The sequence below is a fragment of the Protopterus annectens genome, chromosome 16.part0 (genome assembly GCF_019279795.1).
Source record: "Protopterus annectens isolate FY-2018-M chromosome 16.part0, PAN1.0, whole genome shotgun sequence".
Classification (NCBI taxonomy): Eukaryota; Metazoa; Chordata; order Ceratodontiformes; family Protopteridae; genus Protopterus; species Protopterus annectens.
In genome coordinates this window covers 454,384,875-454,405,121 of record NC_056750.1, presented here as the reverse complement: position 1 = coordinate 454,405,121, position 20,247 = coordinate 454,384,875, and the positions used below count along the sequence as shown (strand labels likewise).

The 20,247-nt window shown below is 44.7% G+C and overlaps 1 protein-coding gene across 2 annotated transcripts in view; it reads left to right on the top strand.

The window, feature by feature from the left end:
- The window catches only part of RABGAP1 (RAB GTPase activating protein 1), a 4,144,188-nt gene that overhangs the window by 1,013,646 nt on the left and 3,110,295 nt on the right, over positions 1-20,247 (top strand). For both annotated transcript variants that reach the window (XM_044058459.1, XM_044058460.1), the window contains one exon: positions 16,826-16,892. In XM_044058459.1, the coding sequence (XP_043914394.1) occupies positions 16,826-16,892 (67 nt within the window). The remainder of the gene's footprint in view (positions 1-16,825; positions 16,893-20,247) is intronic.

Below are 20,247 nucleotides of genomic sequence, written 5' to 3'. Positions count from 1 at the left end.
GTGCTGCCCAAACCCTAACAACAGACCCATCAGGTTATGCATGGGGGGCTCACCTGGCAGGGAAGTGCATTCAGGGCAAATGGAACCCAAGTCAAATGCACCTGCATATCAATCAAAAAGAAATGTTTGCTGTACAGAATGCTCTGACAGCCTTCAAGGACCACATTCTTCCAGGACAATTAATAAGGACAGACAACACCACTGTTATGTGGTACATAAACAAGCGGGGGGGGGGGCATTCATACCCCCTTTGCTGACTAGCCATGGCTCTGTGGAACATAGCCTTGAGCTACCAAGTGCATCTACAGGCTCAGTTCCTGCCAGGACAGCTAAATACACTGGCAGACGAACTAAGCAGAAATCTCATGGACCCACATGAGTGGAAACTAGAACCAAAGACTTTCAACATGTTGATAAAACAAATGGGGGAGCCCAGATATAGACCTGTTTGCTGCCCCTAGAACTACCAATTGGACAAATTCTGCACAAGGACACCCAACAAACAAGCTTGGAAAGTGGATGCCCTGTCCTTCAACTGGCAAAATCTATCAGTTTATGGCTTTCCTTCTCTGCCTCTCCTCTCCAAAGTACTACTAAAGATCAAACAGAACAAACCAAGGATGATACTGATTGCACCAGACTGGCCACGCCAACACTGGTACCCCCTCTTGCGCAGTGTGTCACTGCTGGCACCATGGCACCTGCCTCAGACCCCTGCCCTGCTGTCCCAGCAGGAGGGCCAGATTCTGTATCCTCAGCTTCAAACCCTGAACCTGGCAGTCTGGCTAATTGCTTGACCTTTCTGTTACCATCCCTCAGTAAACAAGTGTTGGATGTCATTTTGGAGGCAAGTAGGCCTAGTACTAGATAATCTTATGCTGAAAAATGGAAAAGATTCTGTTCCTGGAACCAAACTCAAGGGATGGGAACAGCAGCGTCCAATATACCTCAGATTCTTCAATACTTAACTGAGATGCTTCACAGGGGCCTTTCTTTTTCCTCCATCAAAGTTGATGCCTCAGCCATTTCTTCTCATTACCTCACAGAACCACCCCTCTTCTTTCATCCACTGCTCAAGCAGTTCCTCAGAGGGGTCAAAAACTTAAGACCACCCAGGAGAGCCCCATCCCCAGCCTGGGACCTTAACTTTGTATTGGAAAAACTCACTCTACCTCCATTTGAGCCAGCTGCAAGTGCAGAGTTAAACTTCCTTTCTTGGAAAACAGCCTTCCTTTTAGCAATCACTTCAGCAAGAAGGGTATCTGAATTACAGGCCCTTATGGCAGTTGAGCCTTTCATTATCTTTCATGCGGACAGGGTGTCCCTCAGGGACCCAACCCTTCCTTCATGCCCAAGGTAGTATCCAGTGTGGCTCTTAATCAGTCCATTCATTTGCCAACCTTCTTCTCTAATCCACAGAACAAAGGGGAATGGATACTGCACTCCTTAGATGTGCACAGACAACTTAGATTTTACTTGGACAGGACTAAACCTCAAAGGAAATTTGAACAACTGCTGGTGGCTTTTGCTGCAGGGGCAGAGGGGAAGAGGGGAAGGCTATTTTAAAGCAAACCATTTCTAAATGGATAGGCCATTGCATTAATTTCTGCTTTAAGCACCATGGAAAACCTATCCCACAGGGGATAAGACCACAGTCAACCAGGGCTGCATCTACCTCTGCAGCCTTTCTCAGAGGTGTCCCTACCAGGAACATCCTAGAAGCTTTTACCTGGAGTTCTGTACATACTTTCACCAGCATTACCATTTGCCTATTTTCTCTAAATCCGGGGCTGGTTTTGCCACTGCAGTCTTGCAGGGTCTTCTAGGTGGTCCAAATGCTATCTAAATTCCTCCTCCCATCCTTAGCTTTGGGAATCTACCCAAATGTGATGACTGCAACAGTGAAACACGAAGAACATAGTACAGTTGTGTAGACTTACCATAAATGTAGATGTTCGAGTATATTCACTGTTGCAGTCCTGGTTACCCTCCCTCCAGCCCCCTGACTTCTTTTGGCTATATCTCCATTCTCCTTTACTATGCTTAAAAGCTTTTTGGTGTATTTGCTGGAGGTATAACCTTGCATATTTACGTTTAATTGCTTCCCATTAGGGGGACACCTGACATCTGGGGCAAGAAAAACTGATGTAATGGCATCGGCTGCATGCTTTATACCCCTGACTACCTAACGTCATGGAAGAATGGACAGCAACTGACGCAGGACCCAAGACTTTGATAATCAGGCCGACTGAGGGCTATTGCAAGCAGATAACCCAAATGTGATGATTGCAACAGTGAATACACACGAACATCTACATTTATGGTAAGTGTACACAACTGTACATTTTCTCTAGCCAATGTCGGAGAAAAAGAGTAAATATAGTTGCAGGTGCCAGATTCCACACAGACTCCCACAACCGCTGTCTATTTTGCTTAGGTAAAGAGCATAACCATAAGGCCTGCTCTATTTGCCAATCCTTCGTACCCAAGACCTTACACAGCCATCTGGCCGCTTTAAATATGTTTTTAGTGAACCAGAGGCTTAAACGTCTCACGCTTAGGATAGATCCCGAGTTGGCCGCCCAAACCGAACAACCTTGGAAGAAGGCCAGGGTTTGGAGGCCTTCTCCAGATGCCGCTCTGCCTTCGGATGTTCCGTCGACTACCGTTCTTGGGGTCGAGAAGCACCTGAATACTCTGGTTCTGACCTCTTCTCTGGAAGAGGCAGTGACAGTACCCACGGAATGCACTTCATCTGAGTTGATTCGGACGTCAGACATAACTGACGTCAAGGGGGAATTATCACTTGACCGGCCAACTGGGGCTTCTCCTATTCCAGCACAGGCCTGTGTATCCTTTTTACCCAGACTCACACTCTTACTAAAAGGAAGCAGAAAACAGAATACTTGAGCCGTATGCCTCAAACAGCCCCAGACTGGGAATTCTTCACTTCTTCTTTGATGCAGGCCTTTATGACACTTAGGCCTACAGGCCCGACTCCCACTAGCATCTCTGTGCTGAGTCCTAGGCCGGCCTCTGCCTCCTCCCTGCCTTTAACCTCTACTTATCAAGCAGTTGTTCAAGAAGACCTAGACTAGTCTTACTCTTCCTCTGAGGAATCAGTCTCCTGTGTCTCTGATTGCCTCTCCCATAGACTATTACTCACCTGAAGAGGACTCTATTGAAGGGGTCTCCGTACCTGAGGACTTATCATTTGGGGTGACTATTTCAAAAACGAAAGAGTATTTCAAGTGGGATACTTCTTTAGTCTCTGAAACCCAGAAGAGATACTTTGAGCTTCTACAGCTTGACTTCCCTTCACCTTCAGCCATCCCTCCAGTACTCCCAGCTTTCTTGGATGCCTTCATTTCTGTTTCCAAGAACCCAGACTCTCAACCTCCTGCCCCTAAGAGGCCGGATAGGTTTTACAAATTCCCTGATGACTAAAGTTTCTAATAAAACCACTCTTGGCTGACCCAGCAGTTATTGCAGTATCCCCAGACAGTCTAGGCAGTTGCCTTCTGCTTCACTACTGCCATCCGATAAAGACAGCAAAACCATGGACAGAATGGGAAAAAAGGTATACACCTCCTCTACCCTAGCTTTCAGGGCTATAAACTACCAAACTGACATGGTGAAGTATGCCCTGGACCTGTTTTCTCAGGCCAACACCTTGTTGGCTACCACCCCTGACTCTCCAGCCAAATCTGACATTTCCTTAAAATTGTCCCTGGCCACCCAAGTAGCCAGACACTCTATCTGCTGCAGCTGTGATGCAGTAGAAACAACTGCCAGGTCTGCTGCCACTGCATTAGCCTTGCTCAGATACTCCTTGCTCAGACTACAACCTCTACCAGATTATTTTATAGCCAAGATCATGGATGCCCTTCTGGATAACAACTTTGTTTGGCAAAAATGCTGCAGAACTTTGTAAAAACTTGTAAGAAAAAAGCAAGGAACTGCAGGACATTAAGCACTTGCTGGTGTCCCCAGTGCCCAGATACTACAGGAACTACCCAGCCAAAAAACATCTTTTGTCAGAAGGGCCCCTTCCACATCTCGCCTTTCTACCATCAGACCACGTATGGGATCTCGGAGGCAACCTTATCCCAGACCCTCTCAACCCTCCAGCAAACAGCCCTTTCTGGATAGAGGGGGACCCTCTGCGTGACTGACTTGTCCAAGTGCCCCTGTCCCACCCACCTTACCCAATGCCTCCCCTTCTGGAAAACAATCACTACAGGTCTGTGCGTTCTTTCAATCACCCAGAAAGGATACTTTCTCTTCTGGAAAGAAAAACCTTCACCAGTAAGGATTCTTTTTTCTCCCAAAAATCATCTCCCTCTACTTCCTCCCATCCTGCAGGAACTAGCCTTCCAAGAAACCATAGAACCAGTTTCCACAGGACAGGGGGAACTGGGTTTCTACTCCCGCCTTTTCTTAATCCCAAAAAAGGATCGCCCCTGGAGAACTATCCTGGACCTCTCATACCTAAAAGGATCTCCCCTGGAGACCTGTCCTGGACCTCTCTTACCTAAATCTGTTTTTACAGGTCCCCTCCTTCAAGATGCTCTCCCTTCAAACTCTTTTACCCCTCATCCCATCTCAAGCCTTCATGGTCACCCCAGACCTAAAAGAGGCATACCTGCACATGCCAGTCTGACCATCCCACAGGAGGTTCCTGTGCTTCTCTGGACTCTCTTCTTATTTTCAATTTACTGCATTGCGTTTTGGCTTGTCTATAGCACCCAGAGTTTTTACCAAATGCTTAGCCCCAGCCATCGCCCATTGCAGAACCAGAGGAATACAAATCTACCCTTATTTGGACGACATTCTCATTTTGGCAGAATCAGAGTCTACCCTTCTGGCAGATCTCAAATTCACCATGTCCCATCTAAACAACCTGGGTTTCACCCTCAACCTCCAAAAAGCATCTCTCCTCCCACAACAGGCCAAGGTTTTCCTAGGATGCAGAATCAGAACAGATCTCATGAGATCCTTCTTACCACCCTACAAGGTAGTCCCTCTCTTCCCATTTTCTAAGTCTGTTGACAGAATCGCACCTAACTGCAAGACTTCTTCTACAAACTACAGGTCTCATGGCTGCCACCATCCCCATGCTCCCACTAGCAAGGATGCACATGAGGGAATTTCAATGGTACTTAAAGAATGTTTGGTCTCAGAGCCAGCAACCTCTAGACAAACTCATCCCTCTTCTGCCCTGTCTAAAATCAGAGCTTAAGTGGTGGATTCAGCAGGTTTCTGACAACCAGGGAATTCCTCTCCAGCTGCCTCCCACTTCCCAGTCTATGCACACAGATGCATCAGACCTAGGATGGGGAGCAACCCTGCAGGGCTACAGGGTACAACAATGCTGGTCCCCTGCCCTGCAAAAACAGCACATCAATGTCAGGGAAATGACTGGTGCCCTACTAGCTCTAAATGTTTTCCTTCCCATGCTACAACTGGGGATACTCCACATTGTGACATGCAACACTACTGCATGTGGTACCTAAACAAACCGGGAGGAACAAAGGCATAGCAGATATGCTGGATAACCCTGCTAATCTGGGAAATAGCAGCAAAACACAACCTCTTCCTGAAAGCTTCATACATCCCCCTCTCAGGAAAACAAGCAAGCGGACTTGCTCAGCAGAAGAACTTCTCTGCAACAAGAGTGGATGTTGCACAGGGATACCTTCCTGCAACGTAGTCCTCCAGTGGGGCACACCACAAATGGATCTATTTGCCTCCCCCCAGAACAGACAGCTGAGCAGATTTTACAGCAGGACTCACTCACCACTAGCCTGGAGAGTGGATGCCTTCAGTTTTTCATGGCAGGGAATGTACCTATATGCCTTCCCTCCCTTCCCTCTAATTCAAAGAGTCGTCCTGAAAATCAAGAGGGAACAACCAAAAATCTTGCTGGTGGCTCCCTTCTGGCCAAGGCAACACTGATTCCCCCTTCTGTTGTCACTAGCCAAGGGCAATCACCACAAGTTACCCCACAAGGTGGACCTACTAACTCAACAACAGGGATCCCTCCTACACCCACAGCCATCTTTACAGCAGCTAACTCTGTGGATGATCAACTTTTGATCCCTTTTAGACAACACTACTCAGAAGACATGCTATTGGTCCTGAGGGAGGACAGGAAACCAACTACGCACTAGTTAGCACAGTGAGACTTTACATACTGGATTTGTCACCAGACAGTGTGTGTATCTTTAAAACTTGATGAGAAAGTGTTACCTTAGTGATGTCCTTCTATTCATGTACTGCAGTATTCATAACATAAGGGACTCGTACATCCAGCCAGTATCCAAATGTCTTCACACTACTGTAAAGTGCATGCTACGCTGCACAACATAACTCATATGTCGACCATAAAGAGACATCGGGTATAAAGTGAATGTCAGCATGCGCCTCCCTCAGAACTTTTCTGCTGCTTGTCCAATCGCCTGCACCAGACATTCGCTCACCAGAACTGTTGTGATCCACTTACCAGATAAGTTACCCGCTGGGGTTTTTTCTAAAAATTCTTGCTGCTGCTAGTTTGTTGGGTTCATGTCAGCTAGGAAAGGCAAGTGTCAGTGTGGAAGGCAGATTCCATATAAAGACCTTCACCCTTAAGGCCCTCAGGAGTCAGTTAGCCTCTCCAAAATTATACATAGAAAACCAGCACCTTAAGTGCCTAGCATGCGAGATGGATGTGACTTTGGGCCATTCGGACGAGCCCGTACTGAAGGATAAAAATCACGGCCTGAACTTTAAGCTGCATCCTCTCTTCCTGTCATTTCTCCCAAGACCGGTGTAGGCCTGGAGGCCAAACTGGAGGTGGTGGATGTACCTTCGGGTACCACAGTAGAATGGTCAAAGGAGTCCACTAGCACCATCGCAAAGGAAGGGCAGGCATTCGATCAGGGTGATAAGGGGGGGAACCCAGGCTCATTATCTCTGAAGGCCTGTGTGGTGTCACACAAGTCACGGTGCATGAAGATGTGCTCTCCAATACTGAATGCAGGCCGACGTCCAGTCCTTCCACCTTTCATCATATGGAAGCCCCTAAAAAGAAGGCGGCTAATACTAAGCATGTGTCCCCTGCTACACCACAGCAGTCCCCAGATTGGGTAAGCTTTTTCTCAGAGCCTCTTCAGTGCCTTTATGGCCCTTCACCAATCTTCTTCTGTTCCTCTGCAGCCCTTTTCTACCTCCACAACATTCAAAAGGACAGATGTTGAAACTTCCTCAGAGGAGGAGGATTCCTCTGGTGAGGAGTCCTTGGCCTACTCCACCCAGATGGCTTCCCCCTTAGGGTATACCTTTCCAGAGGAGGAATCTAATGGTACAGATTCCCCTGAAGAGGACATTTCGTTTGGAGAGACCATTCTCAAAATTAAATATTTTTTGCAAGTGGGACTGCTCCAAAGTGTCAGACATTCAAGAGAGGTACTTTGACCTCTTGCAGTTGGATCCCCCATCTCTTTCTGCTATTCCTCCCGTTTTGCTTGCCTTTCTGGATGTCTTCTTGGCTGCCTGCAAATGTCCAGTCTCTCATCCTCCTGCCCGTAAGCATCCAGACAGGTTCTATAAGGTACCCGAGGACTCCCAAGTTTCTTTTCAAGGCTCCTGCTGCTAATCCTGCTACCATTTCTGTCTCCATGCATAAGTCTTAAAAAATTGCTACCTTCCATTTCCTTGTTACCTTCTGATAAGGAGAGTAAGGTCATGGAACATTTGAGAAAGAAGGTTTACATGTCTACTACTTTGGCCTTCTGGGCTATTAATTAACAGACCCATATGGCAAAGTGCTCCCTGGCCCTTCTGGCAGATGCAGGAAAATGTTTAGCAGACATTCCAGATTCCTTTGCAAAATCTAAGTTACCAGATATTCTTAATTGTTCTGTACAAGTGACTAGGCATTCCATCAAGTGCAATTATAATGCTGCTGATGCCTCTGCTAGGGCAGCTGAAACTGGGTCAGTCCTTTGTAGAGATACTCTTGGCTTAGGCTACAACCTCTGCCTGAGGACTTCAAGGCAAAATTGCTAGATGCACATTTGGATAACAAAGCCTTGTTTGGTAGTTCAGCAGCAGAGCTCTTCAAATCCCTTCAGGAGAAAGGAAAGGAATTACATATCCTTAAACACATTCTTGTATCTTCATTTCCACATTTTCAAAGAAATTACCTGGTTAAGACTGCCTTTGTGAGGAAGCCATCCCTGTCCTCTTCTAAAAGTAAGAAGGGACCCAGTAAACCAGCCTCTTCCAGGACTGCTGCTTGTACCCCTACTCCTAAACGGTCCATTCAGCCTCAACCTAAGCCAGGTAGTGTGTGACTGCCAGCCACCAGGGCCATCCACTCACCCTGTTTTGCATTCTATGCAGACATGCCCTGCTCACATGGGAATTAGCATTAAAAAGCCAGATTTCCCTTCAGGTGGTTTACCTCATCTCAGCCCAGAACACAGTGTCAGACTCTTTAAGCAGGTCCATGACCCAGTCCCACAAATGGATGTTACACAGGGATGTTTTTCTGGACCAAATGCATTATTGAGGTATGCCTCAAGTAGATCTGTTTGCCTCCCCCATGAACAGACAACTTCCAAAATCCCCTGATGTGGAAGGTGGATGCTCTATCTTTCTCTTGGAAGGGGATGTTTCTGTAGGCATCCCCCCCCTTGCCTCTTTAACAAAAGGTCCTACTGAAGATTCAACAGGATCAGCCCAAAATCTTGTTGGTGACTCCGTTTTGGCCAAGGCAGCACTGGTTCCCCCTTCTCCTGCACCTAGCCAGGGGCAATCTCACAAGTTTACCCCACAGGATGGATCTACTCGCACGGTACAAGGGGACTCTAGTACATCCACAACTGTCAACCCTGAACCTGACCTTGTGGGTGATAGGGTTTTAATCTCTTACAGACATCTTTTTCAGAGGACATGCTATAAGTTCTGCAGGAGGCCAGAAAAACTGCAACTAAGAAATCCTACATTTCCAGATGGATAAGGTTTTCTGTTTGGTGTCACAAAAAGGGCCTACAACCACTGTCAGTTGATGTTCTAGTGGCCTTGTCATGTCTGTATGAATTGATGAGGACTGGGTTGTCTTACTCCTCTGTAAAGGCTCACCTTTCAGCCATCTCTACTTGTCTGCCTGTGTTTCCACCTTTGGCCTCTAGGTTAGACGTTGGACTGTTTCTTAAAGGCGTCCTTCATATCAGACCACCAAGGAGACCAAATACCTCTTCTTGGGATCTCAATTTTGTGCTAGAGAAGTTTACACTGGGACCTTTTGAACAGCAAGCTCTTCTTTCCTGCAACATTGCACCTGAAAAACTGTTTTATTATTGGCCATTATCTCTGCTAGAAGGGTTTCAGAGTTAGAGGCCCCGATGTCCAATCCCCCTTAACTGCCTTTCATAGAGAAAGGGTTTTCCTGCTTTTATGCTCAAAGTGGTTAATGAGTTATCCCTGAATCATGCTGTTAACCTTTCTACCTTTTTCCCTTCCCCTCAGTGTCCCAGTGAGAGAATCTTACACACTTTGGATGCGCATAGACCACTCGGATACTACCTCGACAAAACCAAGCTGTTTGTCTCTTACCACCCAAGAGCTCTGGGTCAATTAGTTTCCAAGCAAACTATTTCCAACTGACTTTCTAAAGTAGTTGCCTTTTTCTGTTTGGGGAAGTATGAAGGCTCACTCTACTAGAACAGTCTCTTCCTCAGGGGCATTCTTTAAAGGTTTGAAGATTGGCTCTTTGTTGTAGAGGCAGCTACATGGTCCTCTGTACATGCTTTCTCAAAACACTACAAGCTTGACACCATCTCCAAGTCTAGAGAGGGGTTTGCAAGAGCAATCCCACATGGATTTGTAGGAAAAGCATTGGCTCACCTTCCTTCCAACCTGTCCCAAGCTTGAGCTTTGGCATTCTCCCTTATGATATGAATAGAAGGTCATAGAATAGTTGTGTAAGATCTTACCATAACCAGAGATGTCCTTCTCTTCTATATGCTGCAGTATTGCTTTCCCTCCCTGCCTGTCCTCTGATGCTTGCCTGGTCTTTCATCTAATATGCTTCTCAACTAGGATCTCAGGCTGGTGCTGGGCAGCATACAGATGTTCTTCGTGTTTCACTGTTGCAGTCATCACATTTGGGTTATTTGCTGCAGGTAGCCCTCTGTCGGCCGAAATACCAGAGACTTAGTATTTCTGCATCGGTTGCTGACGCTCCAGGTCTGACGTCAAGTCGTCAGGGGTATAAAAACAGGCAGCTGACGCCATTGCATCAGTCTTTCTTGCTGAGGAGCCCAAAGCAGAAGCAGTTCACACGCCGGACGGCCACTACCTGAGTTTTTGTTTCTGAATTTTCTTGCTGTAACCAATGTCAGAAAAAGTTAACAATTGTCTTGCCTGTGGAAAGCAAATACCACACCATGATTTCCATTTTTACTGCGTCGCTTGTTTAGGCCCAGACCACAACGTACCTCGCTGTTGGTTTTGTGCCTTGTTCAACACCCGAGCTATTCATAGTCAGGCTCTTATTGTCGCTAAATAGTTTTGTTTTCGATCTCATTATTCCGAAATGGCTTCGGTAGACCATCCGACTACCTATCTTCCGAAAAAACGTAAGGATAAAAACAGAGAGAGAGACCGCACAGGTCCAAAACTGCCGACGATGCTTCCATTAAGCTAGTCACCAGTTCGCCGGTACTCAGTAAGGAGCTTTCGCAACTCCTGATGCCCGCTTCAGTGGATTCGCAGGCCTCTACCGAGATCCTTTCGAAGTCCAGTATGCTGCGAGACTCTTCTTCGACTACGGAACCTGTGGATGTCTCTACCTTGGATTGGTCCAGAGCCGCTGAGCAGGCACCAGCTTCTGAGGAAGTTCTTTGCACTACCGATATTAGACACAAACCAACGACTTCTTTCGCGTCTTCAGTTTTGTCCAAAACTACCGAGTTTCTAAGGCCAAGAGTATGTGCTACTCCTAAAAAACCTATGACCCAAACTCCAGCACCTGCTTCCTTGCCACAACATCAGATGCTTAAAATGGCAGAAGACCTTATTATGCTGATTAGGGGAAGTCAGCCTTCCCCTGCCAAGAGAAGAAGCCCTGTCCCCAGCAGCTTTAACAGACTAAGAGTCAGACGAGACTGAGGTATCTGATTATGAAGACATGTCTCTATCTGCTTATGAGGATTCAGATGCAGAGGAATCCATTCCCTCTGCTTCTCCTCTAGAGGATTTTTCTTTTGGTGAAACCTTACATACTTTAAGAGAGCATTTCCACTGGGAATGCCAAGACTATCCTCAGTCCAAAAAGAGACTCGGAGAATTTCTAGAATTGCCACAGCATAGACCTTTAGCAGTACCCCCAGTCCTGGATGTTGTGGATGATGTATTTATGGAATCCATTTTAACTCCTGGTATTTTACCCCCTGCTCCTAGGAAACCAGACCGGTACTACATAGTTCCTGACTCTCACAAATTCCTTTTCAAAAATCCTACCGCTGACCCAGAGGTTATCTCCCAGGTGCCTAAAGGTATCAAAGCAACTACAGCTAAGAATCACACCCCTTCAGACAGGGATTCCAGAGCTTTAGACAGATGGGGTAAGAAAGTATACACCTCTGCAATTCTTGCCATTAGGGCTTTGAATTGCCAGTTTCACATGCTGAAGTACCAACATATGTTATGGAACTTATTAAGCAAAAAATAGCTACCTTTACAGACTGTGCAGAAAATAAAGAATTACAAGAGCTTATGCATTCTGCAAGCCAAGTCAGCAAGCATACTTTGCAGTGTGACTTTGATGCCCTAGAAGCATCTTGCAGGGCAGCACTCACTGGTTCTGTACTGAGAAGGCATGCTTGGCTTAAGGAGCAGACCTTGCCAGACCATGTCATATCAAAATTACTAGATGCTCCTTTGAACAAGGACAGTCTCTTTGGCACCAAAGCAGAAGAGGTTCTTAAAAAGATGGAAGAAAAAGCTTATTCTATGAAGACAGTCAAAGATTTCTTGCAAGTACAGCCTCCCAGATTCAGTAGGCATTGCCCCTCGAAACTTTGGTCCTCACCAGCCCCCTCAAGGCCATCTCAAACTAGACTAAGGGGAAACTGACCCTCCAGACTACAGTCTCAGGGTATGTAGAGATCTACGCAATGGAGTTCCTCCACTTCAAAAACAGGGCATGCTAAGCCACCCAATGACTTCTCAACTCCACTCCCCACCTCTGACCAATTGCTTGTGCCCCTAGGAGGAAAACTTGCCCATCATGCAAAAAACTGGACTTCCATCACCATAGACCAATGGGTTCTCAACACTGTATCCCAGGGGTACAAATTTTACTTCTACTTACTGCCAACCCCAAAAGGGTTCCCAGACCTTCCCCCAAACCAGTGGGCTGAGGCACAAAACCAAGTTCAGTCCCTGTTGTCTGTAAGGGCAATTCAGCCTGTTCCTGCGGAACAACAGATAGGTCAAAGGTTATATTCCAGACCTTTCCTGGTTCCCAGAAAAGAGGGCACTTGGCGCCCAATCCTAGATCTTTCCTTTATAAACACTTTCTTGGTGGTACCAAAATTCATAATGCTCACCCTGCAGCAGCTTCTTCCTATGCTGGCCAAAGATGCCTGGTTAGCCACCCTAGACTTAAAGAAGCCTATCTGCACATTCCTATCAGGGACTCATGCAGGAAATATCTAAGCTTCAGGGCAGGATCTATGCATTAGCAGTTCTTTGCACTTCCCTTTGGTGTATCCACTGCTCCCACAGTATTCACAAAATGCCTGGCTCCAGCCATTGCCTACTGCAGACAGAAAAAAATTTAAATTTACCCGTACTTGGACGACTACCTGAGTCAGCCAGACAGTCATGAAATGCTGTTGCAGCACCTGACATTTGTAAAAAACCTCCTAACCTTCCTGGGGTGTACACCATCAATGAAAATAAATCAAAACTAGTCCCCAGTCAAAATATTGTATTCCTGGGAGCAAGCTTGGACACAGCATCCCAGATAGCATTCCTTACTCCAGACAAACAAGCCTATCTGATAGACTACTTCACTCACATGGCCACCAGAACCCAGCTATCCACAAGGAAAATCCTGCAGGCCCTTGGGTTCATGGCCACATGCATCCTACTAATTCCATATGCCAGACTGCATGTGAGGAAATTTCAGTGGTACTTAAGTCTTTGGTGCCAACATTCTCAGGACCTGGCAACTGTCATTCCTATCATACCTTATCTAAAGACAGTGAATCTTTGGTGGGCAGCAGCATGCAACCACAACAAGAGACTTCCCTTTACTCAACCCCACGCCACCCAGACCCTAATCACAGAATCATCAGACTATGCCTGGGGGGCACACCTGGGCGACAAGTGCATTCAGGGCCACTGGAGCCCAAGTCAAATTCATCTGCACATCAACCAAAAAGAGATGCTAGCTGTTCAGCATGCTTGAACAGCTTTCAGATCCTTACTCACACCAGGACCCCTGCAAATAAAAACAGACAACACCACAGTTATGTGGTACAATCAACAAGCAGGGGGAACCCACTCTTATCCACTCTGCAGGCTAGCCATGGCCCTGTGGAACATGGCCTTGGACATGCAGGTCCATCTGTAAGCTCAATCCCTGCCAGGCAAACAAAGCTCACTGGCAGATGACTTAAGCAGAAATCTCCTGGACCCACATGAGTGGTAATTAGAGCCCAGGACCTTCAGCCTTCTGATTCAGAAATGGGGGACCCCAGAGGTGGATCTCTTTGCCTCCCCCTGTAATCACCAGCTCAGCAAATTCTGCACCAGGACACCTCACAGCAGGCCATGGAAAGTGGATGCCCTATCCTAGTGGGTAAACCTCTCAATCTATGCATTTCCCCCTCTACCCCTTCTCTCAAGAATATTACTCAAGGTAAGACAGGACAGACCAAGGACAATTCTGATTGCCCCGGACTGGCCACACCAGCACTGGTACCCACTCCTGTGCAGCCTGTCACTGGTGCCACCCTGGCACCTATCCCAGAGCCCAACCCTGCTCACTCAGCAGGGGGGACAGATCTTGCATCCCCAACTGCAAACCCTGAATCTTGCAGCCTGTCGTATTCCTTGAATTCTCCCGCAGTGACCAGCCTAAGCAAGCAGGTGCTGGCCATCATTCTTGAAGCCAGAAGACCCAGTACAAGGAAATCTTATGCTGATAAGTGTAAAAGGTATTGCTCCTGGATTCAATCTAAAGGAGAGGCTCTGCCCTCCCTAATCCTGGTTTACTTAGTAGACCTACTCCACAGAGGCCTATCCTTCTCCTCCATTAAGATCCATGCCTCTACCATCTCGGCTCATTACAACTCTGAGCCACACCCCTCTTCTTTCTCCCTCTCATCCAATAGCTCCTGAGAGGGGCAACCAACTCCAACTTAAGGCCACCAAGGAGAGCACCCACCCCTGCTTGGGACCTTAACTTTGTACTGGAAAAGCTCACACTACCCCCTTTTGAGTCTGCAGCATCAGCAGAGTTAAAATTCCTCTCTTGGAAAACAGTATTGCTCCTGGCCATCACTTCAGCGAGAAGAGTGTCTGTGCTACAAGAACTTATGGCCGTGGAACCCTTCATTATTTTTCATGCTGACATGTTCTCCCTCAGGACTAATACTTACTTTATGCCTAAAGTGGTGTTCAGTGTGGCTCTCAACCAATCTATCCATTTGCCAACCTTCTTCCCTAATCCTCAAAGTAAAGGGGAAAGATCCTGCACTCCTTGGACGTGCACAGACAGCTCAGATTCTACCTGGATAGGACTAAGCCCTTCAGGAAATCTGACCAGTTATTACTCAGTTTTGCACCAGGGGCAGCGGGCAAGGCCATTTGAAAACAGACAATTTCCAAATGGATAGCACACTGTATCCATTTCTGCTACAAATACCATGGGAAACTAACCCCTCAGGGGGTCAAAACATATTCCACTAGGGCAACTTCTACCTCCACAGCATTTCTCAGCGGAGTCCGTACCAGGGACATTCTGGAGGCTGATACCTGGAGTTCTGTACACACATTCACCAAGCATTACCACCTGCCTATATTTTCCAAATCCAGGGTGGGTTTTGCAACTGCAGTCCTGCAGGGCATACTAGCCAGCCCAAACTCTTCTTGACTGCCTCGACCCGTTCTACAGCTTTGGGAATCAACCCAAGTGTGATGACTGCAACAGTGAAGCATGAAGAACATAGTACAGTTGTGTACACTTACCATAAATGTAGATGTTCGAGTGTATTCAGTGTTGCAGTCCTGGTTTCATTCCCTGCAGCCCCCTTCTCTCTCTCTCTCACTCTCTCCTTTGTGTATATTACTCACCCTTTGCAGGGGTATTGGTATTTACTTTTTACTGGTGGTGATTTTTTCACCATAGCTTAGCTCCTTATTGGGAGGCTGCTGACATTTGGGGCAAGAAAAACTAATGTAATGGCATCGGCTGCCTGTTTATGTACCGCTGACGACCTGATGTCAGACCTGGAGCAACAGCAACTGACACAGAAATACTAAGTCTCTGATATTCGGTCCAAGTGAGGGCTACCTGCAGGCAGGTAACCCAAGTGTGATGACTGCAACAGTGAATACACTTGCACATTTACATTTATTTTAAGTGTACACAACTGTACTTTGAGGTAGGTGTGTGCTGACATCCGCTTTACACACTGTCTTTTTATCGCCAGCGTATGTGTTATGTTGTGCAGCGTGGCACATACCTTGCTGTAGCCTGAAGATTTTTGGATACTGGCTGGACGTATGAGTAAACCGGAAGCAGACTCCCTTATGTTCTGAAAGGTATCTAAACCTCACCACAACAAGTAAATAAGACATGCTAGAGGGATAAATTCCTGTCAGAGAGACTTCCCATGCTTTGGAACAGGATTCCAATCTACATTAGGCAGAGTTCCTTGCTAACAGTCTTTAAGAGAAACCTTGTCGAGTGGATGGGAAACAGAAAGTTTACCCCAGGGATCACTTCAGTGGCTTTGCTGAACAGAGGCACAGGGTACTAATCTAAGGGGGCGGCGAAAGCCAACACATTCTGGCTAGGCTTATAAATGCCTTCGGGCCGATAGCCTAGTACCTACCTATGAACCTAAGTACATCTGGGTTATGGTAAGATCTTACACAACTATTCTTTCCTTGTAATAAATATAGTCTTAGGTCCGGTTTTGTGGTTTGATGATGGCAATGTTGCTTTCTGCATGGTGTTTGGGCATTGTGCGTCATTATGGTGTCATTGGTAATGTGCTGCTGGGTTTTGCTCATTTTGTTATTGTACACCCATTAATGCGTAAATCTCACATTTGTACTAAGATAACAGTTCCAGTATTTGCCTTTTTTAAATAATTTTTGTTACACACATGGGCTTAACCTTAAAAAGGTCCATTGAAATCTGTGTACCTTGTTTAACCATGTGAAATAACTAAAGGTGGGTCATTTGTAGTATGCAGAAGTGTACCATATCATCAGTATGACTGACAACTTTTGCAAGTTTCATTTTTGTCATTTGGCTTAAGAGCATATTTTTTCTACTTGTATAGTCTGCCACATAAATGTTCAAGACTTTCTAGGATTTAATTTTCATGTTTGCAAAGCAGACTTCTAGCAGACAAAATTCAGATGTTTTGAATCCAATTTATCCAGTTTGGTCTAGAATCACTTACGTTGTACTATGATGGATGTGCTGATCTTTTTCTAAGGAATTTTATTTTCTTTCTTCAAATATTTTGCTTGTCGTGGCTAATATAAGTGATAGCTGATGTAAAATATTTTAATGCATCATTTTTAGGTGCTTTGGACTTCTACTTAGCCCTGGAAAGGATGTACGAAACAGTGACATGCATCTTTTAGATCTGGTAAGGATGTTTTCATTTGTGATATGGCATCTCCAGCTAGTAAATCAGCTTTTCTTTTACTGAAGTAAGTACATGTCCTCCTTTTGCACTGAATGAGAGTTTTATATTGCTTTAACTTTTTATTCATCCATGTGTCTACATTCATAATTAGGACCTATTTCTCTAGAAATTGTGGAAAGTGTCCAGAGGTCATTTTCACATTCATATACCACATTATACTTTACAACACAGAAACAGTGATCAGTACCTTGTATTTCCTCATTGTAAGTTAGTCATTTTGAAAAACAGGTAGTGCATTGCATCTTTGTCAGATTATGATCTGAAAGAGAAAGACCCTCTTTTTTATCCTTTTAGTTGCTCTAGATCGTAGAGTAGTCTGTTGTCAATATGTGAACTTCTGTGAAGATGGGGTATTTGTTGTTGGCGTTTTATTTGATTTTTGTCTGATATTTAAAAAAAAGGGGGGGGGTAGAAAAGATGCTATGTACCTTGGATGCTCAATAGGCAGCTCAGGTACTACCTTGATAGTAAAAAGCCATTTAAGAGTGCTGACCAGCAGTTTGTCTCCTATATAAATGACTAAGAAATGTCAGCCTGGTCTCTAAGCAAACCATTGCAGGGTGGTTATCCCGTACTCTTGTTTTCTGTTACTCCCACCATGGTAGTTTTTTTCCATCCAAAGTTAAGGCTCAGTCATCTAGGATGTTACCCTCTTAGATGGCATTGTAAAGGGGTAGACTCTAGAAGCATTCTAGAAACAGCAACCTGATCCTGTGTTCATATATTAACAAAGCACTACAAATTGAATTTTTTTTCAGGGTCCGTAGCAGGCTTTGTTAGGACCATTCTCCAGGCACTCCTGGATCATTATCTTTCCACTTCCTAGGTAGAGTAAGTTTTTGAGAATATATCCCAAGTATCTCTAAGGCGGTGGAAATGATGACCATAGTGCATTTGCTTAAGTCCTTCTTACCTGTAACGGTAGCTGTTCAAATTCCTCAGTGGCAGCACACATCTGCCAATCCCCAGATTATGCATAGTTGAGGTGGGTTTCAACCTGTTTGATTAGTTGTTGCAGAACTTATTTTTTATATGGTACTCTTATTCGATGATCTGGCATCAAATACTTTCCTCTCCTGGTTTGAGGAAGCAAAAAAAAAGACTGAAAACTCATTCCCTGTGACAGCTGAAGGCATCTCTGTCAGGATATGCCCAGTCAATTAGCTGTAGCAAGAAGAGAGAAGGAGGGGAGTTTGAACTTTTTAAAGCTGGCCAGTACTGGATTACCTTTGTAGCTAACCCAAAATGCCACTAAGGCAAGGAGGAATTTGACATTCTGTTAAAGTAGGATTTTTTCAGCTGTACTTTGTAATAAGTTTCTAGCTTAACCATGCTTCTTTCTCTTGATCATTTTTTCTTCCTCTTTGACTGCCTTCGCCCAAATTACCAGTTTCCAGATTGCCATTACTTTTCTCTTTCTGCTGTCATTGACTCTCTCCTCGTGTAACACAGTTGACTGAGGCAGTTCTTACAAAATGTTAAGCATTGACTGAGCAGATAACAGCTGCATTCTCACACAGCATCCCATAGATGAATAACTTGCATTGGAGTCTCTGCCATTGATATTCATTCATAGGAATGCCAAACAGACCTGAAAATTGTGCTCTTTGCTATATAGTAGTGTCCCAGAATTCATGAGATGCCATTACCAGCCTTCCTTCAAATGTGATCCTTCGGACCTGGTTGCTGTGACAAAACCTTCTGCTTTTAATACTAATTCACAGTGTACAAACTTCACTCTTAGTTAACCAGAAGCTTTTGGATGTGGATGATGGCAATATACAAGTCTTATGCTTTGCTAACAGTCTTTCTGAAAAGCTTATACCTTTTGTCAGTTTATTTTTCTGCATCTTTTCCGTCCACAAATTGTTCTTTCCTTATCCTCCAGGGTGGCCAACTTCTCCTCATAATGGAACTGAATGCCTAAACTTTTCAGAATTGTTCCACAGTTGACCAACATGTTGTTCATATGGCTACTTGGAATCATGTTGCACCTTTAAAAATTTGTTGGAATCATTACCTAGAGGCTTAAGCTGCTTAATATAATGGTTCCAGAGCCCAAACACTGCTTTCATCTACTTGTTTATTGCTTTTATAGCCTCGTTCATCTCTGACATCTGCAGCCTCTTTACTTGCCAGTGATCTGTTTTTTCGTATATACATATGTGTACTGTGTTAAGTATACAGGTCACAGGTGACCAGTTTCAGACACAGCCCACATGAAGACATGACAGCTGAAACAGTTTATTTAAAAAAAATGCAATGTGGAAAAACACACTGGTGAAATAAGTGGCATTTATATAGGTTTTGTAATACAGTAAAAAATAATATGTGTGATATTTAGAGCAGTGTTCCAGTGAATGAATTATATTTAATTCATTCCAATAGCATTTTTCGTTTAAATGTACTGCTTTGACCTGATTAATAAAATCCTTTTTTCCTGTTTAACTTATGTATTCAATATCACTTATTAACATTCATCATTTACATGTGTAAGAAATTTTTATTGAAGCAGTATGAAACATTAAAACTGAAGTGCCTGAGGTGCTGATCTAGACCAGGCTTGGCAAATGTCGTAATTTGTGTGCATTATAACTTATAAATGTAGAAGAAAATTCTAACCAACACAACATTTTTTGTTCTTAACCATCTTGTTCTTCCTAACAGGAAAAGTAAGTACTTCAAGTTTCAGTATCTGCATTTCTCAAAATAGTACTCTAGGATTTATGTGCCTTATCCTGTCCCCAGATTCCACTAGTCCCAGTATGCATTATATTTGAAGTGATCTGTTGCTTACTTATCTTTCATTGGAGAGGGCTCCAGCAACAATGTTATAATAATTGGAGAGGCCTACTTGCAGGTGGCAGTCCTTACCTGACCTTTAGTTTTATCTTTGATGCAGGATTAGGCCCCCTGCACAGAGCTGATGCTTGTCCTACTCTGCTACATCTATCAGTTGACATCCCATGTAAAAGCAGTTTTATTGTTTTTTTCTACCTTCTTCATAGAAGTAAGCTAATTGACAGCATTTTCTGTTTGCAAGTTATTTCATTGGATGTTTTAGCCTACTTTCTGTTGATAAATATATATTTTATTAATACTTTGTATAAGGTGAATAATTCATGTTGAGTGTACTTTAGAAGTTATTGGAGGATATTGCTATATGTACTTAGTAGACTAAAAACCAAAGGCAGCCCTAACAACTTCATTTGCAGAGTTTTTTTTAATTTTTTTTATTTATTTTATTATTTTTTTTTTGTCTTGGGGTTGTTCACAATGTTAATTCTGAATATTA